Raw genomic sequence first — 27131 nt, 5'->3', positions numbered from 1 at the left:
ACAGTAACAAGCTGGCAGGCAAATACACACAGCTTTGATGTTGAAAATTCAACATAAACACACATTTTAATGACCTCTAGGGCTAATGTAATGAAGTGCCTAATGTCATTTTGGCATAATGTTCAAAACAGTAGGCCCTTTTAGAGCAAGATTTCTTGGGAAGGCTGATCTAATTCGGATTAATGTTATTACAGAAAGAGCTATTTCCTGAGCATGTGTAAACCACTCCAAACTGTATCTACACTAAACATTAAATCAAAATTGGGTAAATTGCCTATGATATGGTGATTTTGAAAAAAATAATTTCCAGTCCATGCTAGTAGAAGCATAGAATGTATAATTTTGAAAACATCAACCTGTAAGACTCATTAGTGTCATTCCAAATTACTCAAATTATGTCTTTTCAAGGAATCATAACTCAATAAAAATTATTGGCATAGCATACATGCTAGGCCCATGTTTGACTTTGATTCTAAGTTCATGCTGTGGTTATCGTTTGTGTAGGAGTAGTTAGCTAGAGACCTTTGGCTTAATTGTTTATTTTTTAACTGTGTTTAATACTGTATCTCATGTTGATAGCCCAATAAAACAAATAAATAAAGTTCAAAGCCAAACATGGGTCTATCGTGTATTCGTCAGCAAACAATAAATATGGAGCCTAACTTTGGCGTTGGGAATAAAACCAGTTTAAATCTGGCAGTGAGAGGTACCTGTAGTCTGGCTGTGAAGAATGAAGATAACCAAAAAATATAAAAAAAGTTTTGATTTGCTTTGTTTACAATTTCTACAGCAGATCCTAAACCTAAAGATTTCCTATTGGACATTCAAAATAATTTATTTCTTACGTTTTACTAAGTAGCTACCAAATTAATACTTTACTCAGATTTGTGCCAATTGCATAAAAAATAATTGTACAATTTTAAAACTGACTAAATTATCATAAATTATAATCTTGTAATATTTTTACTGTTACATCAGATTCTACATTGTTATTCAACAATGTTTTTTTTATATTGTGTAACTTGTTTAAATTATTAAGAAGTCATAAAAATAACAGGTTATGTGTCTACAACGAGACAGATCTCTTTGTAACCACCTATAATGTTCACTTCCTCATTCCACATTCTATGACTTCCACCAAGTATGGATGAGGAAATAAACATTTCCAATAAGAATTAACATAACCTTTATAACACATCAATTATTCAAACAAATAATAAAAGTTGTTTATTTTGTAGTAGTCCACAATACAACACCAAGTAACTTAACTTTCAAATTAGTGACCTTGCTGTATGTTGATGCTGTTTTATTCACAAATTAAGAATTGAACAAAAAGGAGCCAAAATTAAAGAATAAAATAATGTTTAATACTCACTGCCATCACCATCTCGAAGGGGTACTTGTGGACCCTCAAGGGGGACACGTATTCCTGGACCATTTTCGCGAGTTCACTTTGAATCAAGGAGGTAATCAAAAAAAGGATTCGTTAATCCCTCACGTCAAACGTTTCACACAATAGTCATGCTGTTTAAGCACCTTTCACTCCCGATATTGTACAATCAAGAAAATAATCGACGTCAAATCAACACGACAGCGACGTCGTGAACTTGAAACGAGATTGAAAATTGTTGAAATTTCCACTCGGTCAGAAAGGAAACAAAATGGATTGTTTGCTGTGAAGTTAGCGGCCTATGATGTCAAACGTCAAACAAAAAATAAAATTGACAGCTAAAACATTGCCAGTGAGAAAATATTCGGATACACGTTTAAAATATCTCATACAACGGAAAAATTATAATAACGGTAACGTTAAAAATTTATGAGGAACCAATAAAGCTGATTTTACATTGCGATATAATGGCATGATTAATGAGTTTATTAACACTAGTTTCAGCAATTCTTTCACGCTTAAACGACAAGTTTCACAGTGCATGCATTGATTTCACAACACTGAAACACTTTCATGTCGTCCGTGCAACAAATTTTATCGTATAAAAGCGATGTGAAACTATTGTCGCAAAAGTGCACGTATTAAGATGTGTTTTTTGATAAAGCTTCGTTGTTAATAATGATAAATAAATAAATAAATGTTGGCGGAGCCCTGAACACAGTGACCAATTGTTTTTTTGTAAATCACCTTTTTTTTTAGGAAGTTATTAAATGAGCCGTAATATTAAAATTTGGTTAGTAATAAATAATCTTGATATTGTTCAGCAAATGCTGAATGCATGTGTTGCACAATCAACAACAGCCTAAAATGAGACACTAGCGTCCAATTAGATTACCAATACCAATATGGGCTATTATCTCGCCTAACAACATAGGTAGTGAATAACAGAATATTGAAATGTAATAATGAAAAACAGAATGTTTTTGGTGGGATAATTGTGAAAGAATCATAAAAATACAATTGTAGAAGTTAAAAAGGCCTCAAAGTTGCGCATAACAAATATTTCGCGTCATTTGATCGGTGACGTCACGGCACTCATTCGGAGTACAAACAGTGAACACCCCATGTCCAGTGCTCTCATCACTCCATGTGCCCTCACGTTGCGTGGATCTGTATCGAAAATAAGTATGAACAGTGTATGGCACGCGACGGGTCTCTGCCTGGCGACAGCGAGTTTGAGCTCGTTTGAATCATATTTATGAGAACNTTTCTCTATATTATGTTCAAGTCATGTGTATAATGTGCGTACTTATTATAATAAAAATGTGTAGGAATATTTTTGTTAACCTTCGAAACAAGGCTTTTAATAGTTTCTTGCTCTGTAAATAAAAATTGAAATTAAGTTTTTTAGTTTTTCTCACTTTCCTTTTTTGCCAGTCTGGAAAATTTATTTATTTATAATAATAATATTTCTATTTTTAGCTATATTATTGTACTGGTATTCACTTGGTTTAGGCCCGTGAATACCATTAATACACCGATGTATAAGACATCGAGATACACAACGTGTAAACAAGAATAATAATAATAATAGGTCCTGATGTAGACCTCCTCGCCTCGGTGAACTGGCTACGCTTCGGTGACCTCTTTGGGGAAACCGAGGGTTTTGCTTGTGCAATTGCTGACGAGGTCATGATGACGAACAATTACCGAAAATATATCCTGAAGGATGGTANAGTAACGTACTCACTAGTAGGTACGATTAAAGAAGGAGGACACAGAGCGGAGGTCACAAAAACAGCCGCTGGCCTAGTGGTGCACATACCGGACTACTATGCCAGAGGTCGCGTGTTCATTCCCCGCCATTTGTGATATAATTTTCACTTTATTTATTTGTTTGGTGTTTCCTTTGCTAAGGGCACACGTCATTATTACCTATATGTTGCCTACTAAGGTAAATAACGTGTGCCCTTAACAAAGGATAGATTCTTTAATGTGCATGGTCTTCTGAGATGGTCTTACGACAATTAATTTGTGTGAGGAGAGGAAAAAATAATGGGCAACCCATTAAATAAAAATAGTTTATTGTTGATCTATAAAAAGTAGTGACTCCAAAAAAATTTTTTCATCTTTAATTTTAATACCTTTGGTTATTAGGTAACCTAAATAAAATATTCGTGTAGTTAAAGCTAATACATTTATGGCTAAATACAGAAAAATATAACACAAAGAATGATTTTACAAATCAAACAATTTTACTTACTATTATTTCATAAGAATAAAATTAAGCACCATTATTTTTACACAACATTTTAGCTACTAAATTCTAGCAGTCAAGGTTTCGGTTCCTTTCCTACATAGGTTCATCCTTGAAATCTTATTAATGCGAAGAAAATGTGCTTGAGATTGTTTTGCTAGACTATCCATTGAAGCTATTTTACTAGGTACTTACATCTGAAAAATTTTTTCATATGACAAATTTTTACAACAGAAAATAGGTGGTATAGAAAATGGTAGGTACATAAAATGAGAGAAAAAAAACGAAAGTTGGCTTAGTTTAACTGGATGGAAACGTCCAGCACTTCGTACCAGCAGTACCCCATAGCTCATATCTCACAGAGACTATTTCGGTTGACCTTCACACTTCAAAAAACCTTGTACATTCCCATATTTTGTAACTGCATCGCTAACTAATGAATCGAATAGCTTTTTACACAGTTTATCGCGTCCCTAACTTACGTAATACTCATAGCGCCACGTCTTTATACTTGGTCAAGTCATCTGATTCGTTCCCGACTGACGTGTGACTGTTCCTCATGCCGTAGTAGACGCGCTCTCTGGAGCCACTAAACCTGTAGGGCTCGTGTCTTAGCAGGTTCACTCCGTATGCGGCCTCTTCCCTCTTGAACTCTGGGTAGAATCTGTAATGAAATACAAAGTTAATGAGTACTCGATAGCATATTATTAAATTATGTATAGGTGTATCTACCCACTAGTCTAACGTAATACGTATCCTTTTGAGCAAATATTTACTTACAACGGGCGGATTTGCCCCAATTGATAGAGTAGGTACTTCCAGGGAGAAATTGTGCTTGAATCGACTGTGAATGCAGGGTTTCCTATTGTCCTAGGTGCGCTTTTTTTTAAGGGACGCGCGCTGCTATCTTGAGTAGCTTTTCCAGCTTTACCGGGCAGAGTGGTGGCGAGTACAGAAGGTAAGTACTCTAGCCGTTTAGCGATCATCGGTGCGCGTGCCGACGTTCGCGATCAGGCCGTATCGAGCGCATAAGATGCCCGATCAGTGGCGAACCCAACTAGAGGGTTGCCCACCGCGGTGTTGGACCAAAGTCCAGCCTACGGCGGGCTCACTTTAGTGGGCCCGATCGAGGGGACTACGGACGCGGCCTGAGGGCGCCAAGGTAGGCTCGAATCGGACCTCGGCTCAGGCCGTGTCCGGGGGATGGTTTGGGGCCTAGGTGCGCCTATAGCAGGTACACCGTACGGGTACGCCATCTCGCTTAGCCTTCATACCTACATCTTTAAACTCCTTATTCCACGGTACTGACGGCCTTAATCATACCGTCGAAGTCATTTCTTCCTTTCCTCACATGGAGTCATATTCCGGTGGATAGGGACACCTGGTAAGAGGACGGCCAGTAGTACCACACCTTGCTCTACCTTCACCTACTGTTGAGAGGACCTTCAAGTAAATCATACCATTAAAGCTTTTCCGTTATTTCCTCACCTGGGGTCATACTCCGGCGGGTACACCTGGTAAGGGTACGGCCGGTAGTACGGGTACGCCATCTCGCTCTTGCAGTCGACGCGGTCATCGAACTCGGCGGCTGGGTACTCGTCGAAGGCTCCTACGACGGAGTGCCGCCGCTTGTAGGGATTGTCATACGGGCCCGCGCGGGGTCCCACCCAGGTGCCGTAAGCCTGCTGATAAGAAAATAACTAAATGAGTAAAAAATATAGTGAATAGAAAAAGAAAGGTGATGATCGGAGGTAATGCTTTAAATTGGTATACCTTATACCTACGTACATCAGTGGTCTTCAAATTCAAATGTAGGCCCTTTTCAGGGCATACACCTCCCATTGCCCATATGGACGGAATACAATTAAGACATAGAACCTATTAACCTGCGCGGGGGCATTTTGAAAACTCTGGCTTTCTCGTTAGAACGTCCCATATCAGACTTAAACCTTTTCTCTTACTAGGGAAACTCCACTCCGTTACCAAAGAGCGAATCGCGGATTCAAATTTTTTTGACAGAAAGGTCAGAATCATTACCCCTACCCCTAGACCTCCCACATAAAGATTAGCCTAACCACCCGTGCCACTAAAGGTATCCAAGAGTCAAAACTGCTAGCTGAGGCATCGCATAGCCCTTGGGCGGGCCGCACATGGTGGCGGCGTAATGCCGCTTGGCAACGTGCTGCCAGTAGGCAGTGGCGGCGCGTAGCCAGCCTAGGTGCCGCCGGTTCATATACCATCTATGGCACTGCTTAATGGCATATTTTGGACTAGTTAACCCATGCCACTAAAGGTATCGAAGAATGAATGAAGCGCTAAGTACCTGAGGCATCGCGTAGCCCTTGGGCGGGCCGCGTATGGTGGTGGCGTAATGATTCCGGCAATTATGAACTGCATATGGATGACATGACATAATTTAGCATAGTGACACCCGCAAAAATAACATTGAAGAATGAAAGGCCCTACCTGAGGCATCGCGTAGCCCTTAGGCGGGCCACGCATGGTAGCGGCATAATGCCGCTCAGCGAGGTGCTGCCAGTAGGCGGGTGGCGGCGCGTAGCTCATGGACTGCCGGCTGGCTAGGTGCCGCCGCAGATCCGGCATCGATCCCGACTTGCCTGGAAACAAGAGACAATATTTATTTAGAACGGCCCGATAAAGCTGTCTGTCCTGTGCCTGTGTAACCGATTCAGTGGTATCTTGAACGAGTGCACCGAGTTGACCACCAAGAGGAAAAGATAGAGAGATATCATAGAGCGAACAACATCCGCCTAAAACAAAACGCATACCTCTCTTTCAAGAGTGTCAACGACTTAGAAGATCACTCAAAGCTGAATATTGCGGCATCTTAGTTTATAATATTATGTTTGTATTATTATGCTATTTTGCAACATAAATGTGCTGTCGATTGTACAAAATCGCCCGTATCCTACAGGGTAACTTCCTATACACCGTATCGAATCTATAAATTCCTACGATGAGTCTCATGACATGGTGTCATGACATGCATTCAAGCAACCCCTTTGAAAGGACAGTTCCAACGCCATAGCCTCATGTACCATCCTTTGTTTGGTGCACCACAAACAAGAAAGATCTCTTTTTATCTACCATCCAACATCAGTTTAACGAGTATCTAATATACATTTAGGAAGTAATCACAAATAGGTTAAAGACGCCTTTTTGCAAAATTATTTTCACACTAGTCAGGCAGCTTACAACAATGTCAACAGAGTTTCCGCGCTAACAATAAAAGGCACTTGTAGTATTTTCCCAGGCGCGGGAGGTCGATACCAAAATTACATCTGTTGGCAAATTGTCGGGCTCTAACGCGGTTAACGACTGTCAGTTTGTGACCGAGATTACGTGAGGGAAAGTTTTTCCTACGTAAATGGGAATAGGGTTCAATGTAGATGCCTTTCACCCAACAGCAAACAAAGGTCTGGAAAAAGGACTTAGAATTTAGGTCGTTTATTTTTATGTAACTCAAGTAAGTAAGTAATGCTAATAAGACTTCGACTAATTTGTAAAGTGTGTATGAGTTGAGGGTATTGCTTTGCAGGGTGGATGATTCACAAAATGATCTGGTTTGCAGTACCCTTTACCTAATAACAACCGACAAAGTTTGTAAGAAGGATCCGTTAGATATGGCGGAAACGATGGACAGGGACTTATTCTGCCAAATTCTCAAAGTATTGAGTATTGAGCTGCTACCATTACTCTTTCGTTACATTTGGTAAAACTTTCCCCTAGTGTCAAAATTATAAAACTCCAACAGACATTATATCTAAAGTATGTGACTTACCAGTGTCGGGCATGAACCCGTCGTTTGTGAACGCATTCCCGGTGTCGGGCACGAAGTGACTCGCGTCGAACTCGCTGCCGCTCACCGCGGCCCCGTTACTGTAGCCGGCTTTCCTGAAAATACCAATAAAATTTCACGATTAGGAAATGTATGGGCTCTACAACCGACCGGGTTATAATAATAATAATAATAATAATAATAATGTATTTTTATTTTTTGATAATTAGGTACATTGTAAAAAGAAAAAATTAAAAATAAGAAAGAAAATTGAATAAAGAAATAATAATAATAAAATTTATTTGCTTAAAATGTGGTTGTCATAGGTGTTACAATTATTACAAAATATAATTTATAGTACTCACATTTTACCAATATTATGGCATGCAAAAACTATGTACGAGTAATAACAGCACTTTTCAAAACAACAATCCATTTAAACATGTCATAGACAAATTAATTCAATCAATATCAAATGTCAGATAAATTAAGTAATATTAGAATTTTGTACAATAATAAATGTCAATAGTGTAACAATCACAAATCTAGAATTGCATAATCAATTAATGTTTCTTAAAAATGTCATTTATTTTGTAAAAATTTTTCTCAAGCAGCCACATCATAAGTTTACGTTTGAACAATTTATTCGGTAATATCTTTAAGTCATCAGGTATGGCATTGAAAATTTTTACACACATAGCATTACATTGTTTCATATAGAATGTCAGTTTAGGTGCACTATTAAAGACTAGTTTTTCTGCATGTCTTAGGTTTCGATTATTGACTTCAAGTCGTTTTCTAAACAGATTACCATTATTTTTTACGAAACATGCAACTTCCAATATGTACATGCACGGAAGAGGTAATATTTTGAATTGCTGAAATAATGGCTTACAAGACTGACGAGGTGATTTGCCACAAATAGCCCTTACACATTTTTTTTGTGCTCTAAACAATAAAACTAAGTCAGTTGAATTTCCCCAAATCAGAAGTCCATATTTAAGCAGAGATGCTACATACGCGTGATATGCCGCCAGGGATGTTTCTATTGCAGAAATTTGACTCAGTCTATTCAGCACAAATACGTAACGATTCAGTTTGTCCCGTAGATTTTCTATCTGAATTTTCCAGGTACAGTTTTCATCTAACTCTATTCCTAGGAATTTTGTATTATTGGTTTGTTCAATAATAGTCCCTTCATAATTAATGTCAAGTTTATATTTTCTTTGTCGATGTGTGCCAAATTGAATGAATTTTGTTTTATTTAAATTAACTGTCAAATTATTATTCTTTAACCAATTTATTATTTTGTTTATTGTATTGTTTATGTCCTCTTCATTTTTTCTTATATTTTTACTACTGGGAATAATTACGGATATGTCATCGGCAAATAATACACATTTGTGAGTAGTTACCTCTGGAAGGTCATTTATATAAAGTAGAAATAATATTGGCCCTAAAACACTTCCTTGAGGAACCCCACATGCATTCGTTAAAAATTTAGATTTATTCAAAGTCATACATTTTTTATTGTCTAAACTTGTTATTTCAACTGCTTGTTTCCTATTTCTCAAGTAAGATGCTAACCAGTCATGAGCTAATCCTCTTATTCCTAGATTTTCTAGTTTTACAAGCAGTATCTCATGAGAAACGAAATCGAAGGCACGAGTCATATCAAAAAATACAACAGTAGCAGGTATTCCAGAGTTTATATTTTCACTTATTTCATTTATAAGGTGGTACATTGCTAACGTTGTGGATTTATTATGTTGAAACCCAAACTGTTCTCTTTTGAATAATTCAAAACGCATGATGAAGCTTAATAATCTTTTTTTCATGGCCTTTTCGAAAACTTTGGATAATACAGGTACTAGGGTAATAGGGCGATAGTTCTCAACTGATGATTTTTTGCCTTTCTTGTAAAGGGGCTTGACTATTGAAAGTTTTAGCAACTCAGGAAAGACACCCTTACTAAACGACAAATTTACCAAATGTGTAAGAGGTATGATTAGCTCTTCGGCACAAGATTTTATTACTTTTGTACAGATACCATCATATCCTGTTGCATTCGTGTTATTTAATGATCTAATAATAGTTTTCATTTCATCTGGACAAAATGGTTCCAGAAAAATGCTATTTGGTAAACAAATTTTATTGGTATTTGTTTTCGGTTTATTATTGTCCGTTATATTTGTTAAATTTATAAGATAGTTATTAAATTCATTTGCGATATTTATTGGATCCGTAATTATTTTGCCATTTACGTTCAATTCATCTATAAACCTATTGTTATCTATGTTTTGTGTTTCGTTTTTTATTATTTTCCACGTAGTTAGACACTTATTTTTAGCCTTAGCAATTAATTTTGAATTTTGTATTTTTTGTGATAGCTTACAACACTGGCGTAGTAGCTTGGAGTATGATCTATATTGATGCTTTTTCCGAGTGGTTTTTGTTAAATAATATTCATATCTAAGCCTTCTTTTAGTTTTACAACTTTTAGCTAGCCCTTTTGTAATCCAAGGTGCGTTTTTATATTGATTTGATAGTTTTATTTTTTTGTTGGGAAAGCATAAGTCATATACTGTTGTAAAAAGACTATGAAATGAATGCATAGCTTTATCAACATCGGATTCATTTAATATTTCGGAGAAGGATAAAGAACGCAAGTGTGTTTTAAATTTGTTTAAATTGTCATTACAATAGTCTTTCATATTTACAAAATATTGAATAGGATTTTCATAATTTTTATTTACTGGTATATGTAACATCTGTGCAGTGTTATGGTCGGACAGGTGGAGGTGATGTAGTTCAGCGCATGCTTCGTCAATATTACTAATTATATGGTCAATGCAGGTTTTTTTTCTAGTAGGCTCTGTTATATGAATTTGAAGATTAAAATTGTTTACTATGTCATTAAGATATTTACAGCTAGGTGATAGCACAAGCGTATTTATATTCAAATCGCCAGCCAATATTATGCGAGATTTACTACTTTTCATGTATTTATGTAGTACTATTTCTAGATTTGATAAAAAAATATTTACATCTGAGTCAGGAGTTCTATAGACACATAATATAAATATACTGTATCCAAATCCAATTAATTTAACACCACAACATTCAAATTGTTTATCTTCTGTATAGACTTTAATATCGACTAATTCCTGAAACTTAATCCCTTTTTTTAGTAATATACATACTCCACCACGATTTTTTTTGTTTTTTCTGCAGTAGATAGCCCCGACATTGTATCCTGCTAGTTTAATAGAACATTCACTACCAAGTCTAATAAAGGTCTCAGACAGGCAAATTATGTCTGGTTTCTTCCCACTCGCGTTTAATTCCGATATACTAATTTCTAACAAATCTCTCTTAGAAATGAATCCAGCAATATTCTGGTGGATCAGTCTGATTTGTGAAGATGGTGACTTAGTCTCGAAAAAATTTTTGTTGGTCGACAGAGTTTCCAGCGCATGGGCTTATGACTTGAACTTCGTCTTGTACATAGTCATATAATCCGTTGTGCTCCGATAAAAGAGTAATTAATTCAACTAAATCCGAAAAAATTATATCATAGCCACGATCTTTTAAAGATCCATCTATATTAACGAACATTTCTTGTTTATATGGAATATGCTTATTTGAATCTAATATGTAGGCATATTCATGGTAAGTGTTATCGGAAAACAACAGATTGTTAAATATTTCTACGCGCTTATTAAAAAGATTCATATATTTACAATATTTATATGTAGGCAAGCAAACAATTATGTTAGTGTGTTTTAGTTTTCCTAGGGTTAGTCTCATATCAGATATAATATTGTGATAATTGTCAGTTTCAGTGAAATCTCTATCTCCTATTATTAAAATACAATAGTCACTCAAAGTAAAATCATTCAACATGGTATCTAGTCCGCTAAGGAGTTGCTGTATTCCAGCTCCCGATTTCTTGTAGTGGCAGATCTCGGTACAACTTAGTGTTCTTCGTGCGACTTTTAATATTTTATTGTGAGCATTATTACTAATTATACTTATTTTGTTGGGAATTGTCATACCATTTTTCTTATCAGAGACGTTAGGCTTCTGAAATTTGTCAACATTACTTGTGTTTTTATATTTATAATCGTCCAATCGTGGATGTTTCATTGTTGTACTGTTTTGAGTGTTATCTTGAGAAGTCTGTTTCTTCTCAGTTCCTCCGTCTCTTCTCTGTTTCTTTTTTGCTGAACTCGTTCTTGGTGTTAAGGTTGAATTACATATTTGTTTCAAATTAGATATAGTAGATTTATATTCAGAAATTTGTTTCTTGAGTACTGAATTTTCCATTATTAGTTCATCTATTTGTTTGTCTGCACTTTGCAATTTATTGTGCAACATTTTGTTTATTGTTTCCATTTCTTCCAATTTTTGTTTGTAATTAATTTTTGTTTCCGGACAGCTTCTATTGTGTTTGTCTGTTATTGAATTAATTGTATCTCCTTCATCTGAATCAGATAGCTCGGACAGAGACTGGAACGTATTATGCGTAGCAATATTTATGATACTTGTTTGACTCGGATCATCATCATCAGTATTTTGTGGAGTTGAGTTTAATACTTCCGATATACTAAAATTTGCAGGCGATATCGGAATTTCCGGTTTATTAACCTCAGCCTCTTTTTGCGACGAAAGTTTATTCAGTACATTTGGGCTTTTGCATTTTTTCTTATTACCAATGCATAAATTACATTTCCATTTTTTTCGTCTTTCTTCTCTCATTAGCAAGTATAGTTTTTCAGATGTTCCTCCACAGTCAAATTCATACCTTTCATTACACGAGCTACATAATATAGTTTCCTTTTGGTTTACTTTCCGTTTGCATTTATTACAGAATACTAAAACCTGTTTTGGTGCTTTAGTATTTTTAGCAGGTTTGCAAGCTGTGTTTGATGCCATTTTCAAGTATGATAAATATTCCTCTTCAAAAAAATTTTTATTATCTTAATATATAAATTCTACGAGTATGATGAGATGTATACAAAATAAAATAATCACGTCCTTTTTTCAAACTTACTATTTTTGTCTCTCAGCGACATATCCATACAACGGCACTTCTGTAGTTCATATTCTATGGCGAGTAAAACAGCGCATGCGCGGCGACGTAGTGATGACGAGTAGTTGTGTATGCGCGCGACTTTCGCTTTAATGCGCTGCGCGTAACCGTGAGTTTTACCTGCAGCTAGTTTGGTCGATTCGTAATGTCGAGCGGTCGGTAACTGACGACACATGAATCACCACAATTTTTAAAACACTATTTTGCTGCTCGTTCTTCACATTTTGCGTAATTTGATTAGTTTAACACTTGATATAACACTTATACTTTATTATAATGCTGTTTTAGGTCCGAACTTAAAGTTTATTTCTTACTTAAACTGAATAATTTAGCGGAGCTCAATGTTTACGAGTTACGAGCTTGTCAAAGAAAAGGTTGTAGAGTCCATAGAGTTAACTGCGCACCTGGCAGCCGTGACGTCACGTCGAAGCTCTGGTACGGACGGGGCGAACGCGGGGAGGTGTGCGGCAGTGTTGCCAACTCGGATTTTGAAAAAGTCGTAGGACAGATTAGAAAATTACGTAGAAATGGTACAATTTCCTTATAGAAAATACGTAGATCTACGTACTTTTTTTTCTGAATGAAATGAAGAGAGTATAGGGGTAGGTAAAAGTAGTAAAATGTCAATTTTTATTACCCTAAGTAGTAAAGTATACTTTTATTGTGTATCATTTTCAGAAATGTTTTCAAACAGGCTCTCACAGCATTTTTTTAATGGGGAAATGTTAAAATAACATTAGTTTCCACTTTTGCCACATGCCAATTATCCGTGATCAGACATAACCCATGTGACATGAGTCATCTGCTTGGCGCGATGTGTTGAGAGTATAGATGACCCACGCTGAACTGTCCCACCAAACTCAATGACAGGGGGGCGCTACTATCGTTCAACTATATGGTTTGCAACATGGCAAAAATCTGAACCAGGGATTCGGTATTGACGGTGGCGCCCCACTGTCAATGTCATCGACAGGACAGTCCAGTATTTTGGAACTATAGCGAGGTGAGTGGTGTGCGTTAGTATGAAATGGAACGTTTATTAACTTTTTCGCGAAAGTAAAGGAAATGATGCCCATTCAGGCTATTTTGCAAATTTAATAGAAAATACGTAGATTCTGGGACTGAAGTTCGTAGGTTTGCAAGGAAGGCTTAAAATACGTAGATCTACGTAAAAATACGTAGAGTTGGCAACCCTGGTGTGCGGTGCGGCTAAGTGGGATGGAGGAAGAGTCGCATTCCGGCGAGTTGTATGTTGTTAGTGTTTTTACCATTTTGTTTAAACAGGTCTCGGGATAAAAAGATAAGAATTGTGGACTTTTGATAACTAAAGAAGTCCGAGGGAATAGAATGAATAGAAGACTGGAATAGAGGAGGTCGTTTTGCAGTTTCTTTCATAAATTTTCACATTCTGCTGTACTGAAAGGATCTATGGGTTTCACAATTCTGCCACCGTAAACCTTGCAGACCCTGCTCTTTGCAATACGGACCTTAAACGTTTTAGAGTTGAGTCCATTATGGCATCTTACCTGGCTTCTCAGCGCTTATATCCCTTACAGACCTTGCACTTTCCAGTAATAGACCTTAAAGCTTCTACAGTAGAGTCCAATATGGCATCTCACCTGGCCTCTCACCGCTTGTATCCTTGCACTTTGCAGTATGGACCTTAAAGTTTCTATAGTAGAGTCTAATATGGCATCTCACCTGGCCTCTCTCAGCGCGTACGCAGACTGCACCAGCACGACACCAACTACGATGGCCGGCAGCCGCGCCACGTAGCACGCCAGCTCCGCGCCGCCGTACACCCCTTGTAGACCCTGGAAGCGAAGACATAAGGTTCAAAATCCGATGACTAAGTTTTTTATTAAGTTTTTCGTGCACCACTTGCAGAAACAGCTGGAAGCGAATGATCAAAGTCCTGCTCAGTACGTCTTAGTTTCTGAACGTCATGGTCACACTCTCTCTTGAACTACTTCTGTAATTAGTGGAAAGACCACCCATCTGAGACTCAGCTGAGTATCTCTAGCTAGAGATACTAGGTTCTATTTCCAGTGGTATCATTTCTGCCTTTGTTGATGGTACGACTTGTTAAACTTTCATTCTCATCTAAATTTAACAGAATTGATGTGTTTTGGTTTGGCAGGTGGCTGGACTGGAAGTAAGATATAGCCAGGCAGTTCAGTGGTTGAGGAAGGGTGAAACTTCCATCTTAGGACTGATCATCTCATCAATCTTCGCCATGCATTTAATACGATTGAATTACCTACCATTTTAGCAAATAAGTAGGCTAAATACGCGAAGCTGCTCATACCTACTTATGTTGAAAAGAGGCATTAAATAACAATAATATGTGTATAAGTATGATAATGTCATGAAATAAACTTACCCAATGACTAATGGACATGTAAAAGACTAGAGCGCACTCCGGGATCAACACCAATATTACAGCTATCAACCATGCTAACAGGTATATGTTATTTTTCTGAAAAAGAAAAAAACAATAAAATAGTTATTACAAACTTAAGTAATTACGAAATCAAAATTAAAGTTTCTCAAGGAGCAAAAGGCATTACTGTGACAAAATTCAATTACGTACGTGTACTACGTGCCCGCTATTTATGTAGCTTGTAAAGAGACAGCCACGCACATACGAGTGGATCAATGTCCTATTCTCATCATCATTTCGCTGCTTTTGCCGGTACGTGGCCTCCATTCCAAGATGCTTCATCAGCCGTCAGTTCTGCTTCTATCTCCTGCCCAATTGTACCCTACCTACAGTACAATAGGGCAGGCAGGTTGTGTGAAGGTACAAAATGGCTTACTGATATAAGTCCATGGACCAGCGTGACGGTGGCGGCGATGACGATGCAGTAGCACACCATGAGCAGCACCGATGGTACAGGCAGCCCGCTCTGCGACTCCACCAGCCAGACGATCTCATATATCAACGCGATGGCGTACGCCACCTGTTGGTGGAAAAAGTGGTTTAATAAATGAGTTGAAGTTAAAAAACTTGAACTTTTACAGTGACTTTGGCTAAAAGCCTTGAAGATTCTGATTATAGAGAGAGTTCCTTCTAGTTAAAGCCTTAATTTTGTAACTTACTAAGGTATTCAAAGCAAACATTGGGCAAAAGTTTATCTGGGTAACAAATGATGAAAGATTATTCTAACAATTTGTCCCTAATTTGCTCTCAATTGTCGCTTTCTTAAATGACCTTTAGAAAGTGCTATTAGCACTGTAATAAAACCATATCGTACACCATTGACTTAATGATCAAATGTTACAACAACACAATGTTATTTGAAAGTTTACAACCATTTATCATAATAGAATAGTATAGTTAATAATGAGTATTCCATACAGGTTGCCTATGTACACTACTCGCACATAGTATGTACTATCTTTAAAATGCTATGTCAATCTAACAAATAAGTCAGTGGTGCATTTGGGTAACAGCGAAGCTAATTTCATACGATGTTGTCCGAGGTTTTTCCTCGGTCGATTCTACATCATCATTGAAAATGAGTTTTCCCTTAATCGAAAAGTTCGCTTACAGTTTCTTTTTTGTTTTTGCATTTGAAAGCACCGCAAAACCAATCTAAGTAAATAAGCAACATAAGCCAGATGAGACGTCATTCGTTCATTTCTTCCAAATGATGTCCACAGCTGGACACTAAAAGAGTGGGATACTTTAAATGTAACGGACTCACGCCCGTTCGTTCGTTCGTTCGTTTTAGCCAAATGACGTCCACTGCTGGACAAAGGCCTCCCCCAAGGTTTTCCATAATGAACGGTCCTGCGCTGCCCGTATCCAGGCTCTTCCCGCGACCTTTACCAGATCGTCGACGCCCGTATTCACAAACATTACTTTGAGGTGTCACAGTGCGCGTGGATGCACAGGATGACACACGATCCAGTCACAGAGCTTTATTCAACGCTGTGAGTTCGATTTGCTGCTTCACTTAAGCAAGCATCGTTTGTGAAAACGGGCGTCAGATTCACAAGCTGCAAGTCACTTAAGTATCTTTTTTTTATGGTACACAGACGTTTATTCTCTCTTCATTACTTTTCAGAACCCAAACAAGGCTTTTTATCACCACCCGATAAAAAATCTCGGCACGTGTTCTAGGAGCTTTATGCAACAAGTTTACTCTCACTTGGTTTCGTCATCCCATGAGATAACTGTGCAGTATGGCCTTAAGACTGGCCACTATATCTTGACCTGATCTCCTCACATCTACAAGAAGAGTTCAAGCTCTAGCTGTATTGGTTTTCCAAACACCAGAAAGTCTAGAGCCGTCGTGTGTTCATTCTTTGAAGCAAAACTTGGGTGTCGAGGTTCGTCTTATACTGGATGGTGCTTATGTTTAACCAAGTGTCTCTTATGTCAATGGGCTAAGAATAACGAATAGGTTTACATAAGTGCGCTTTGTTTATCTTTATTAAAGTCGTTAAAAACATTCGTAAACTGGTTTGTTTTGTAAAGTAGGACGGTGTAAATTAAGCTGTTATAGATCTAGACCGGCAAGATGTCTGGATCATTGATTTATGCGCATTCGTTTAANTATGATTCTTTAGCCGCCATTTAGTTCTGGCACACTTGAAGCAAGCCTTAAAATTTTACCAGGTTAGAAAGGAAAATGTGTATTTATTGAATTACTTATTAATATTTTACAAAATCAACTTACTTCATGTGAAAGTTGAAAAAAATACCTTTTTTTTGGTATATGACAACATGACAAAATGTTTATAGATACTGAGCAGCATCGGTTTGAAAATTTTGCCGCTTTTTTCTGCTCTAGCTCAAAATTAGATTTTGTCATTTAGCGGCCTTTTAGCTTATAGACGGCAGAATAGAAATATTTATTTGTCTTTTTAGTGTTCTCATCTCACCTCGGAACCATTTCACCTAGCTTCATTTTACAGGTGGATTGCGTCGACTAAAACGATCACCTAGAACCTTTGTTCACCTAGAAATTAATTCACCCTGGTAAACAAATGCGAAAACCTGGGTGAATTCATCCCTAAAAATAGATGAACAAAAGCGACTGCTTTAGTCAAATCAAGTCATATTATTATGGATAATTATCATCTGGGTGAAATGGTTCTGAGGTGAAATGAGGACACGAAAAATAACACTTTCTTCACCCAGGTGATATCACCGAGGTGAACATAGTGGAATAATCCTATTGGGGCCACTGGACCACTGAGCCACTGCTCAGTAATTGTTTTTATTCTAGTTGTGTTGTTATTATTTATAGGTATCTATGTATTAACTACTGTATCAATAATCATCAGACAATCTAGTACTGGAAAATTATCATTTTCTAGCTCCTCGACGAAATCATGAAGCTCCAGAGCCTGATAATGTGTCCTACAGTAAAAAATAAAATAATAATGTCTTGAAAGATAAAGTAGTACATTTTACTGCTGGCGTTTATAAACAACACCAGTTATTTTTCGTTATAACTTCTTACCAAAGGTTCTGAATCAGTGTGATTTGATGTTTATATGTAGTTTATGATACTAACATCACGTTTTATAATAAAGTGTGCAACTTATTATTATTACTTGTCTTTAAAACTCATCGTTGAAAATGGCTAAATAAACTTGTAAATATTATGGAAAACCTAATGAATTATTAAGATTTGCCACATAGACTAAGTCGACAAAGCCTTCACCTGTCAAGTAACATAAATAAATAAAAACAAAAGTACCTACATATTCTCCAAAATTTTTTGTTTCTATGTGTTGTTTTTAAACGACGGTAGTATAAAATGGGTTAAAAACAGGAGGCTCGAGTGGTTTATAGAGAAAAATTGTTGGTTGTCTGATAAAACAGTAGGTTTTCGAAAACAAAGGTCCTGTATACAGGGTGTCCCGTAATGCAACGTCAAGCCGGAACTGGGTGTTGAGGCAAGTTATGCTGGTTATCAGAAAAAGAAAAGAAAGAAAAGTGATTATTTACAAACATCTAATGGACGTGTATTTCTGTGAATAAATGAATTTGAATTTGAATTTTAATGAAAAAAATATAAAAAAAAATCTATGTGGCATTTTGTCAAAATAATAGGCATTTAAAAAAAAACAAAATTTCTACATATATTGACTTGGCCATCGCATGAAAACACGTGTAAATTAAATTATNTTGAATCTCCCATAGGATAATAAATTAATTCATATCATTTTTTTAAACGAGCCATAGACTATGAACCATAGAGCAATGATTCTCATCGACAAAAATATCGATAGTGTCTCAGCGCCATCAGCTGTTACACAAATGTCATTACCTCGTCCCCCTCAGGAAATGGCGAAATTTTTTTGTATGGAAATAAACGCGCGCTGCTACTCCTGTTATTTCTGCTCTCTGGTTCGTTCAGATGTCGAACGTGAAAAATCAAGGTATAATAAAAACTTTGAACCTAAGCTTTACGCTACAAATCATCAAAATGAAAAACAGAGCCCCGATTACGGTAACTTTTATAACGTCTACAATCCAGACGCGTTTCTGATTCTGCGATACGATTGGTCAAAACAGCTGACGTACGCTGTTGAACGACCAATCGTATCGCAGAATCGAGAAGCGTGTCTGGATTGTTGACGGTAAAAAATACCGTAATCGGGGCTCTGATTTTGTACTTCAAAACAATTTTATTTTATATATTGCGTTTTATCCTCGTAATTTGTGATGCTGTGACTTTAGTATGGCGACGTTAAAATAAAAGGCGCGGGTTACGCTATTTGGCAGATGACGTTGACAGTTGTTGTCATACTTGTCTTGTCATTATTTCCCGAAAAAATTGCTTTGCGGTTGGACACGAAGCGTTAATATTTTTTAAATAAAATTGGCGATTTAAGCCATAAAATACCATTTAAAGAGTGAAAAGTGCTGTGGACAGTTATTTTGTGATATAAAATGCCAGTGGATCAAATTCAGTACTCTGAAAGATACACAGACGATGTCTATGAGTACAGGTAAGTTTCATCACATTTACACATTTATTACTTTCTTCTACTTTTCTAAATAACACGTAGAAGTGAGTATGTGCTCCGTGGTTTAGTCTGGTCGACAGATTTTTTACAGTCAGTGGGATTCAGGTTGACACAGTTGCTGCACTTTTAATGTTACCTTTATTAATAAAATTAAAATTCTTTCAGTGTTGTAACTCTCACTCCAAGTTTTCAGATAGTATAAAGAGTTGGTTATTGTAACAAATGACCTTTTAATTTTTCATAGTACAAAATGTTTAGACCTTTACACAACTTCTTGAATATTTTTCGTATTCAAAACTCACTATCTTCTGTCTTTTTCTAATTTTCAGGCATGTTATCCTGCCACCGGACATAGCGCGCTTAGTGCCCAAGTCCCATCTTATGACGGAGACAGAGTGGCGGAATCTGGGCGTCCAGCAGAGCCCTGGTTGGCTACACTTCATGGTGCACAATCCGGAGCCCCACGTGCTGCTCTTCCGAAGGCCACGGTCTGACATCGCTCCTGTTAACGGTTTGGATATGAAAGCTAATTCTGCAGTTCAAGTTTGATTTCAAATGATGTAGAAAATGTTATTATTAGAATATCTGAGATAATATTTATGTATCCGCAAGTTTCGGACATTGTTCGAAAATAACCTGAATTAAAATAGAGTATCAGGCTTACGGCCGGTTCACACATGTCTCCATTTTACTGTTCCGTTTTATTGTGTACGTTTTTTTTTGTCGATGTATGTATTACTGTATACAGAATACTGTGTCATGTGTGAAGTCGCTCATACTCCATCGACGAAAAAAAACATACACGATAAAACGGAACAGTAAAACGGAGACATGTGTGAACCGGCCGTTAGTCTTTTACCATTGCAACAGTAGTATAGAATTTTAATATTTTTTCTTAATTTTTTATCTATCATTTCAGTTACATTCAAGGAACACGACATACATACAATTGATAACATAGGATCCTATCTATAGATAAAAAAAAACATATTGGTACCAGCTTTGAAATATAGTTATTGGCTATTGAGAGCAGAGATAGATTTTTTAATATGCTCAATTAATGATTTAGCTTTTTAGAAAGTAAACCCCTTTCTTTCTGTAGTCTCTTTAAATGATTTGGGTGGATTTTCATTGAACTTTTTGGAGATGTAATAGGATTCTCATTTCAGATAACATTACTGCTGAGACCTATGTCTAGTCAATTGTATGTATGTGGTATTTTGCAGTTGATAGGATGTATTATTTTATTATAACTAAAGGGTATAGAAGAATAGAATATTACCATTTGTGGCTTGTATAATTTGCATATAACATCTTAGTAAAATGCATTTAGTTCTTGTTATGTTTAGTCAACGTTTCTGTGCCAAAAGCTCGTTCCTGAAAATGTGTTTATTGCAAATTGTACACGTTGACCTTATATGATGTAGACTATATTTCACCTTGTAACATGTTGCTCAAAATTATTAACAAATATGTGTGTCAACTATTGCCAGGTGAATATCGATGGAAAGTATGTTCATTTTTAAAAATAAATGTAAGCAAACAATATTACATATTAATATTTATTTGTAATTCTTGAGAAGGTAGGTTTTTTTTAAGTATAGTTTGCCTGATTTCAAATCAGTGGCCTTCTTTTTTTCAATATTTGTCGAAGCAGTCTACCTGATCTCTTTATCACTTTCTGGGAAGAGGTTTAGTCAAAGAATTGTCATAACATCTCAAAAATATTGATAAATCTTACTTAAATTGACACTTTAAGCAAGTCTGCATATCTATGCTCAATTATTTTTTATTTCAACATCATTTGCACTATCTTTATAGGCAAGACTTAATCTAATGTGATAACATTATCTAATTCTACATATTTAATTAATAACCTTCATAGGCTTCATCTAATGATGTTAGATTATGATTATTTGTGTGTATTTTTTAATGGACACTGCAATAATCCTACTAATACATATACTACAATAATACTCCATCCCACTTAACATCAGGTGCAATTGTGGTCAAATAACTGCCTTGTTATGCATAAAAAATATTATCAAGGCGAATACACTATGTTTTGGGTTGCTTACATTTTAGGCTGTTTAAAAATGAACATACTTTCATTTAGAAAATGTTGTTCTTATATTGTCTTGTCTATGGGCTCTTTTCTAGATACATCCTATCTTCAAAATTAAGTCGGTGCATTGTTATGGTTCAGTGGTCTAAGAAAATATTTAATAATGACTATTTCAGGCATTACTATTTTTGGAAATATTAATTTTATTGTGTCAAATAGATACATGATAAGGGGAAACTAAAGTTTCACCCGTGTCTATACATTGCCAGGAAAAAATATGGTACTAAATTTACATTTTCTCATTCCTTTTCATTCAAATGAGATGAAAGGAACTGACTTAATTTCGGAGAAGGTGATCATCTTGGGACGGAGCCATATTATATTATATATCTTTAGAATATTTAAGTATAATATCTTGAAGCATAAAGTTGCTTTGCATTTACCAATAAAATTATATATTAGGTATGCATTGATATAATATTTGTGATAAGAGTAAGTTATGTTGTTTGTAGCCAAGAGGACTGAATGTGACAACTATATAAAATGAGCTGTGTTCAAAATTATATTATGTGCCTTCTCTGAACATGGCTGCATTGTTAGCAATTTAATTACTAATTATTAATGTTAATAAACCTGAAATTAATTACAATTGATTTTTATTCTAAAACTTTAGCATAACTTTTGTGTGAAATGTGTGTGTTTTGATAATATTAATTTTCTTTAATATTTAATAGGTGCTTTTAAATGAAACCAATTCATACTATGCTTGAATGTTTATTTGGATTTTATTAACTTCTAAAACATTATAAACACAGTAAAATATACAAATAAATGCGGAAGTAGATATTTTAAGTTGCCAATATTTAAAATAATCGATTTTGAAACAAAACTATTCATCCTACAAACAAATAGAATAAAATTATTAACAATATATTAGTGTAAATTTAATTACTTTCTTCGTTAAAATAACATAGATTGTGCTTTTTTTCTTAAATACTATATTAGCCAAATTAATGATATAATATTAATCAAAACGTCGCGAGTTGACCGAAATTTCAAAGTGTTGCCAATTAAAAAGGAATAATACAACCGAATTAAAATTCCAGCACACTCCGCGACCGAATAAAAAATATAAAAAACCATGATATGGTTAAATCGGAAGTCCTTAATTGTAAAGTTAGCATTCAACAGATTACTTAACATTCGTATAAAAGTCATCTCTCCAATATATTCTTATCTAAAAGGTAGGCAGCTCCTTACGACACGTCACAAACGTCGAAACGGGCGGGGCGTAAACTGCCCCGCCCATATTACCCTAAGTACAAACGTGTCACCGTTGTCATAGTGAAAAAGTTGGATACATGTTTAAGTCTACGAAGAAGTACTATTCTGACAGTCCAAAACACGTAACCGAAGGAAATGATCAACACTATTTTGCATAGAAGCAGCTTGATTAGTCATATTTTTCTAACGATACATTTTTGATAACTCGATAATATGTAAACATGCATATAAATAACATGCCGATATCGTTGGCTACACTACTACTACCGCGGGCTGACCCGACCTACGACCCCGGGAGCCGGAGGCTGGAAACAACTATCTATGATTAACAGTACATTTTCCACTAAAACGTAGGCCCTCGTTTCTGGATTCGTGCTTTGTTTGCATCGTCGATTGCATTATAAAAACGTCTCAAAACAGGTATTTTAAAGCTAACATTGTGATAAAGTCGCCATCAAAAAGATGCATACATGCAAATCAACGGTACTGTCTAAAATTGTAAACACCTGTATATATGTTTTTGATTCCGACATTTACTATTAAAGCTCTCAACTGAGTTCCAAGCCGATCTGACCGGTCTGGCCAATTTCGTTTCAAAAACAATGACCTGAGTCTCGTGATATTTATACACGTGCCAGTTCAATATACAGCATAAAATGATATGGAAATTTACAAGAAGTGATATGATAGTATAATGGAGATTGTACTAATAGATATGTACTTATAAACAATTAATAAAATGTTAGTATCGATAAATTTGGTACAGTTTTTTAATATAAATGCTCGTTAGCTGTCTTTTTCGTTGGATTAATTCGTTCTGGCAACACTGTCGAGTTGCCCGTTAAAATTAAAAATACCAAAAGTGTTGCCCGTATAAAGAGAAGAAGAATAGGAAAGATTAACGACATCATCACGATATGTACTGCAACAATGGCAGGCCCTTATTTATACAATAAGCGTTGCATACGATAATCGTCTTGTTCCGTTGCTATCATGAACTAAGTCAGTCAGACTGATTAGCTCTGTTTAGCCGAATCCACTCAGGCTTCTGAAAACCAACACCGAGAAGCCATCTGTTAGAAATGATGAATGGAATGTTAGAGCTTTTGTATAATAAGGTAGAAGTCATTTGTACAGCATGTGCAATTGTTAGTGATGAGTCGAAAATTAGTAGGAAATAGCCAAACCAAAATATAATACAGTTAACCTTTGAATTGGGAATTTGAACCCAGACAACTTGGAAAAAGGTTTATTATTCAATAAAAAATTTAAAATGGCAAAGGACAGTGTTGCCAGACGGGAATAAAGCGGGGTTGCCCGCGTCAGCACCATGGGGCGGTCACTCCTTGGCTGGCTTTCCGTTGGTGTACTGCGGAGGAGCGGTGGTCTGCGCTGGCTGGTCCTCCGTCATCACGGAAACTAACTCTTCGACGGCGCGGCCTAGGTCATCTGGAAATTGAAATACCCTTGTTAAATCTTGAGCTACAATTCTTACCATCTCACTCTCTTTACAGAATAGTTTTGCATTGACACCACTGGCAAAGTGGCAAGTGACAACTTTACCAGTGTCGATACTGGTGAGCTTAGCGTTCAACGATAGCCCTAATTTGATCGCGTAGACCGTAAGTTTCTTAAGTTAGTTTCGCTGAGCGAATTTGCTCTTTAATTAAGTATTTGTAATAAATGATATTTTCGTCAAAAACAACAAAATCATTACCTCAAGGTATGCGTCCTGTTAGGTTTGCGAAAACAGAAAAAAAAATACAAATTACAATCAATCGAATAGACGACAATAAAATCATGCAAACACCATGCGATCTGTCGTGATAAAGCGACATCTACAAAACAGCGTGGCAACTCCAACTGAAAAATAAAACGCCAAACGAAAACTAAAAACAAAAACGTATTATCAAATAAAGTGCGACATCTACCTATGACCAAACTAAAACTAAAAACAAAAACGTATATAACAAATAAAGTGCGACATCTATGACATACCTACTGATTAGGTATTCCAAAAAATATCCAATGTACAAAAACAGTGCAAAAAAAACTATAGCTTTGTACAAAATAAATTGCATTCAACTCCAGACACTACAACGCTAACAACAAACGTTACTTTGCAAAACGTCCATCTTTGTCTCTCTCGCTCATACTGGAATTCTAATATGAGTAAGAGAGATGGCGATTGGATACGCTTTGCGAAGCAGACCCGGTATCATAGTAAAGTTAAAGAACGTCTTCATAGTAGCGATTCGATTTTGCAGAAATAGAGATAGTCGCGAATTTCGAAGAGAATTGAAAAATTTCCACAAGAACTTAGTTGTCCAATACAAAGTCCATTGGGAAAATTAATTGATTTAGTTGTAAAATTGATTATATAATGTAATATTCGTACACAAGTAACAGTTTTATGCCCATCCGTAGAGGCGACAATAGTCCAACGGTGTCTGCATCGGACTGCCGACTTCAAGTTTGAGAGTCGGATCTCCCTTGACCTATAGAAGTGAGTGAGTGAACCTATTACACTTTCATTTTTGTTTTTCTTTTGGTTCGATATGTTTACTGCACTCTACCAAGGTTTTCTACAATGCTAGAGCGGCTTCCTCTAACACAGGTGCTTATGTACTTAATAGAGGAAGTCCACTTTAATTTGTAACCATAAGGATGCACGTTGCTCGCACGTAATTATATTGCTGTCGTGACTGTGCGACGGGCGCCCGCAGTGAGTGTGCGAGCGCTTTACTTTAAAAACTTAAACCGGGCGTTAGTTTAAAAACTGCGTCTACATGAATCTCTTAAGTGTTGACCAAAGTACTGTTAATTGTGAAAAATATAAAACGTTAAAATAGCGGTATCGTTATAGCCAATGAGCTGCTGTCATAGTGACATTGACGTATTGTCAATGTCACGCGAGAATCAAACGTCAGAATAGAGGGACGCGCGGAGACGACTCCGCGCGCTTTTATGCTAAATGATGTTTTGTATCTAAAATAAGGCAATATACTGTGAAAGTTAAGTATCCAGTGTTTTATTTATGAGAATAGATCTACCGGCCTTTAATAGTACTAAGAGTGCTAAATCTACGTGCCAAGATCGCTATTATTAAGACGTTATCCCTTTACTATACAGTATACCGGTAGCGTCCCTAGTTCTGACCTGCGCAATGCATGAGCGAGTGCAGCGCGTGCGGCGGCGGCGGCGGCCGCTCCTCGCGCGCGCCCTCGCCCCACCGCGCGCCGCCATCTTGCATAGTCATAACGTTAGTCACGTGGCCAGGTGGGCCTTCGAGCCCGATGAAACGCGCTCGGAACGATTCAATCTCAGTGTTTGGTTGAGTATTGAATATTCGACGGAATTTATTATTGAAATTGCCAATGATTGGATGAATTTAGTATTATTGTTTGGAATATAGAAAATAGGAATGAATTTGCTTGAGATTGAAGCGTTCAGAGCGCGTGTCGTTTCGTAATGAGAGCCGAAGACCATATAGATTTTAAATATAACTTAAATGTAACATATTGGGAGCTACACATTTGGTAACCCTGTAACCGTTCCACAACCGTCTGTTACGGTGTACTTTCCTAAGCTTTCCTTATAACGAGGAGTGTATGGTTCATAATATGAAGATTTTAATGGTGCGTCCACACTGACGCATGGGCTCGTATTATACAGGGTGGAATTTTGTAATGCCACCTGAAGGGAAAGTACTCTTAATACTGTAGATAGAAATTTTTACTCAAAGAAAACATTCCTTTATTTTTGAAAAGAAATAGAACTGCATTCAAAGATTTCCAAAAATTTGCTTGCTACACCCGGGAATGGAATGAAGAAATATGTTGTTGTCTCGTTCCCACCATATCCGATCTGGTTTCACCGCCAACAAATCTCAACCAGTGAAGGTCAAGTTTGTCCCGGGTAAAGTCACTACACAACAAGTATTGAACTCACTGGTATGTGCGTCGTGGTAGAGCCCGTTGTGCATCTTGGCGGGCGAGTCGGTGGCGAGCTGCGACGCCGTCACCGAGCGCGTCTGCAGCGTGCCCGTGCGCGCCGGTGGCGAGCCCTGCGCCGGCTGGAGGGAAAGTATTATTATTGCTTTCATTTATTATCACCTTGGTTCACACACTCGCTGTGACCGCCCCGTCGCACAGTCGCGACAGCAATATAATTACGCGCGAGCGATAAAGATAGCTTGGGGTCATTTGACGAAATTCTACGTGCTCGGGCAGCTCGGCGACCAGACTT

The 27131-nt window shown here is 36.8% G+C and overlaps 4 protein-coding genes across 5 annotated transcripts in view; 1 reads left to right on the top strand and 3 right to left on the bottom strand.

Annotated features, from left to right (window-relative positions):
* LOC114352638 (protein real-time) overlaps positions 1-1713 on the bottom strand; it is an 82668-nt gene extending 80955 nt beyond the window's left edge. For both annotated transcript variants that reach the window (XM_028304312.1, XM_028304310.1), the window contains exon 1: positions 1376-1713. In XM_028304312.1, coding sequence (XP_028160113.1) covers positions 1376-1438 — 63 coding nt within the window. In that variant the 5' untranslated portion in view covers positions 1439-1713. The remainder of the gene's footprint in view (positions 1-1375) is intronic.
* A 2046-nt stretch (positions 1714-3759) lies between these two features.
* Positions 3760-15664, bottom strand: Rcd6 (Reduction in Cnn dots 6). Its single transcript, XM_028304318.1, has 8 exons — positions 15644-15664; positions 15361-15504; positions 14925-15020; positions 14243-14355; positions 7450-7562; positions 6114-6265; positions 5136-5332; positions 3760-4311 (listed from the first exon to the last, which is right to left on the bottom strand). The coding sequence occupies exons 1-8, from the start codon at positions 15662-15664 to the stop codon at positions 4137-4139; spliced, it is 1011 nt and encodes a 336-aa protein (XP_028160119.1). The 3' UTR covers positions 3760-4136.
* A 3655-nt stretch (positions 15665-19319) lies between these two features.
* LOC114352656 (cyclin-dependent kinases regulatory subunit) lies at positions 19320-22245 on the top strand. The gene is made up of 3 exons (XM_028304329.1): positions 19320-19516; positions 19864-20154; positions 20376-22245. The coding sequence occupies exons 1-2, from the start codon at positions 19458-19460 to the stop codon at positions 20081-20083; spliced, it is 279 nt and encodes a 92-aa protein (XP_028160130.1). The 5' UTR covers positions 19320-19457; the 3' UTR covers positions 20084-20154; positions 20376-22245.
* A 319-nt stretch (positions 22246-22564) lies between these two features.
* The window catches only part of LOC114352643 (dystrophin-like), a gene marked incomplete at its 5' end in the record, with an annotated part of 132012 nt that continues 127445 nt past the window's right edge, over positions 22565-27131 (bottom strand). Inside the window, 2 exons of the mRNA XM_028304317.1 lie at positions 22565-24332; positions 26835-26958. Coding sequence (XP_028160118.1) covers positions 24223-24332; positions 26835-26958 — 234 coding nt within the window. The remainder of the gene's footprint in view (positions 24333-26834; positions 26959-27131) is intronic.

This window comes from Ostrinia furnacalis, unplaced genomic scaffold, assembly GCF_004193835.3.
Source record: "Ostrinia furnacalis isolate ACB-3 unplaced genomic scaffold, ASM419383v2 OfSCF1411, whole genome shotgun sequence".
Classification (NCBI taxonomy): domain Eukaryota; kingdom Metazoa; phylum Arthropoda; class Insecta; order Lepidoptera; family Crambidae; genus Ostrinia; species Ostrinia furnacalis.
This window is presented reverse-complemented; position numbering and strand designations above follow the sequence as displayed.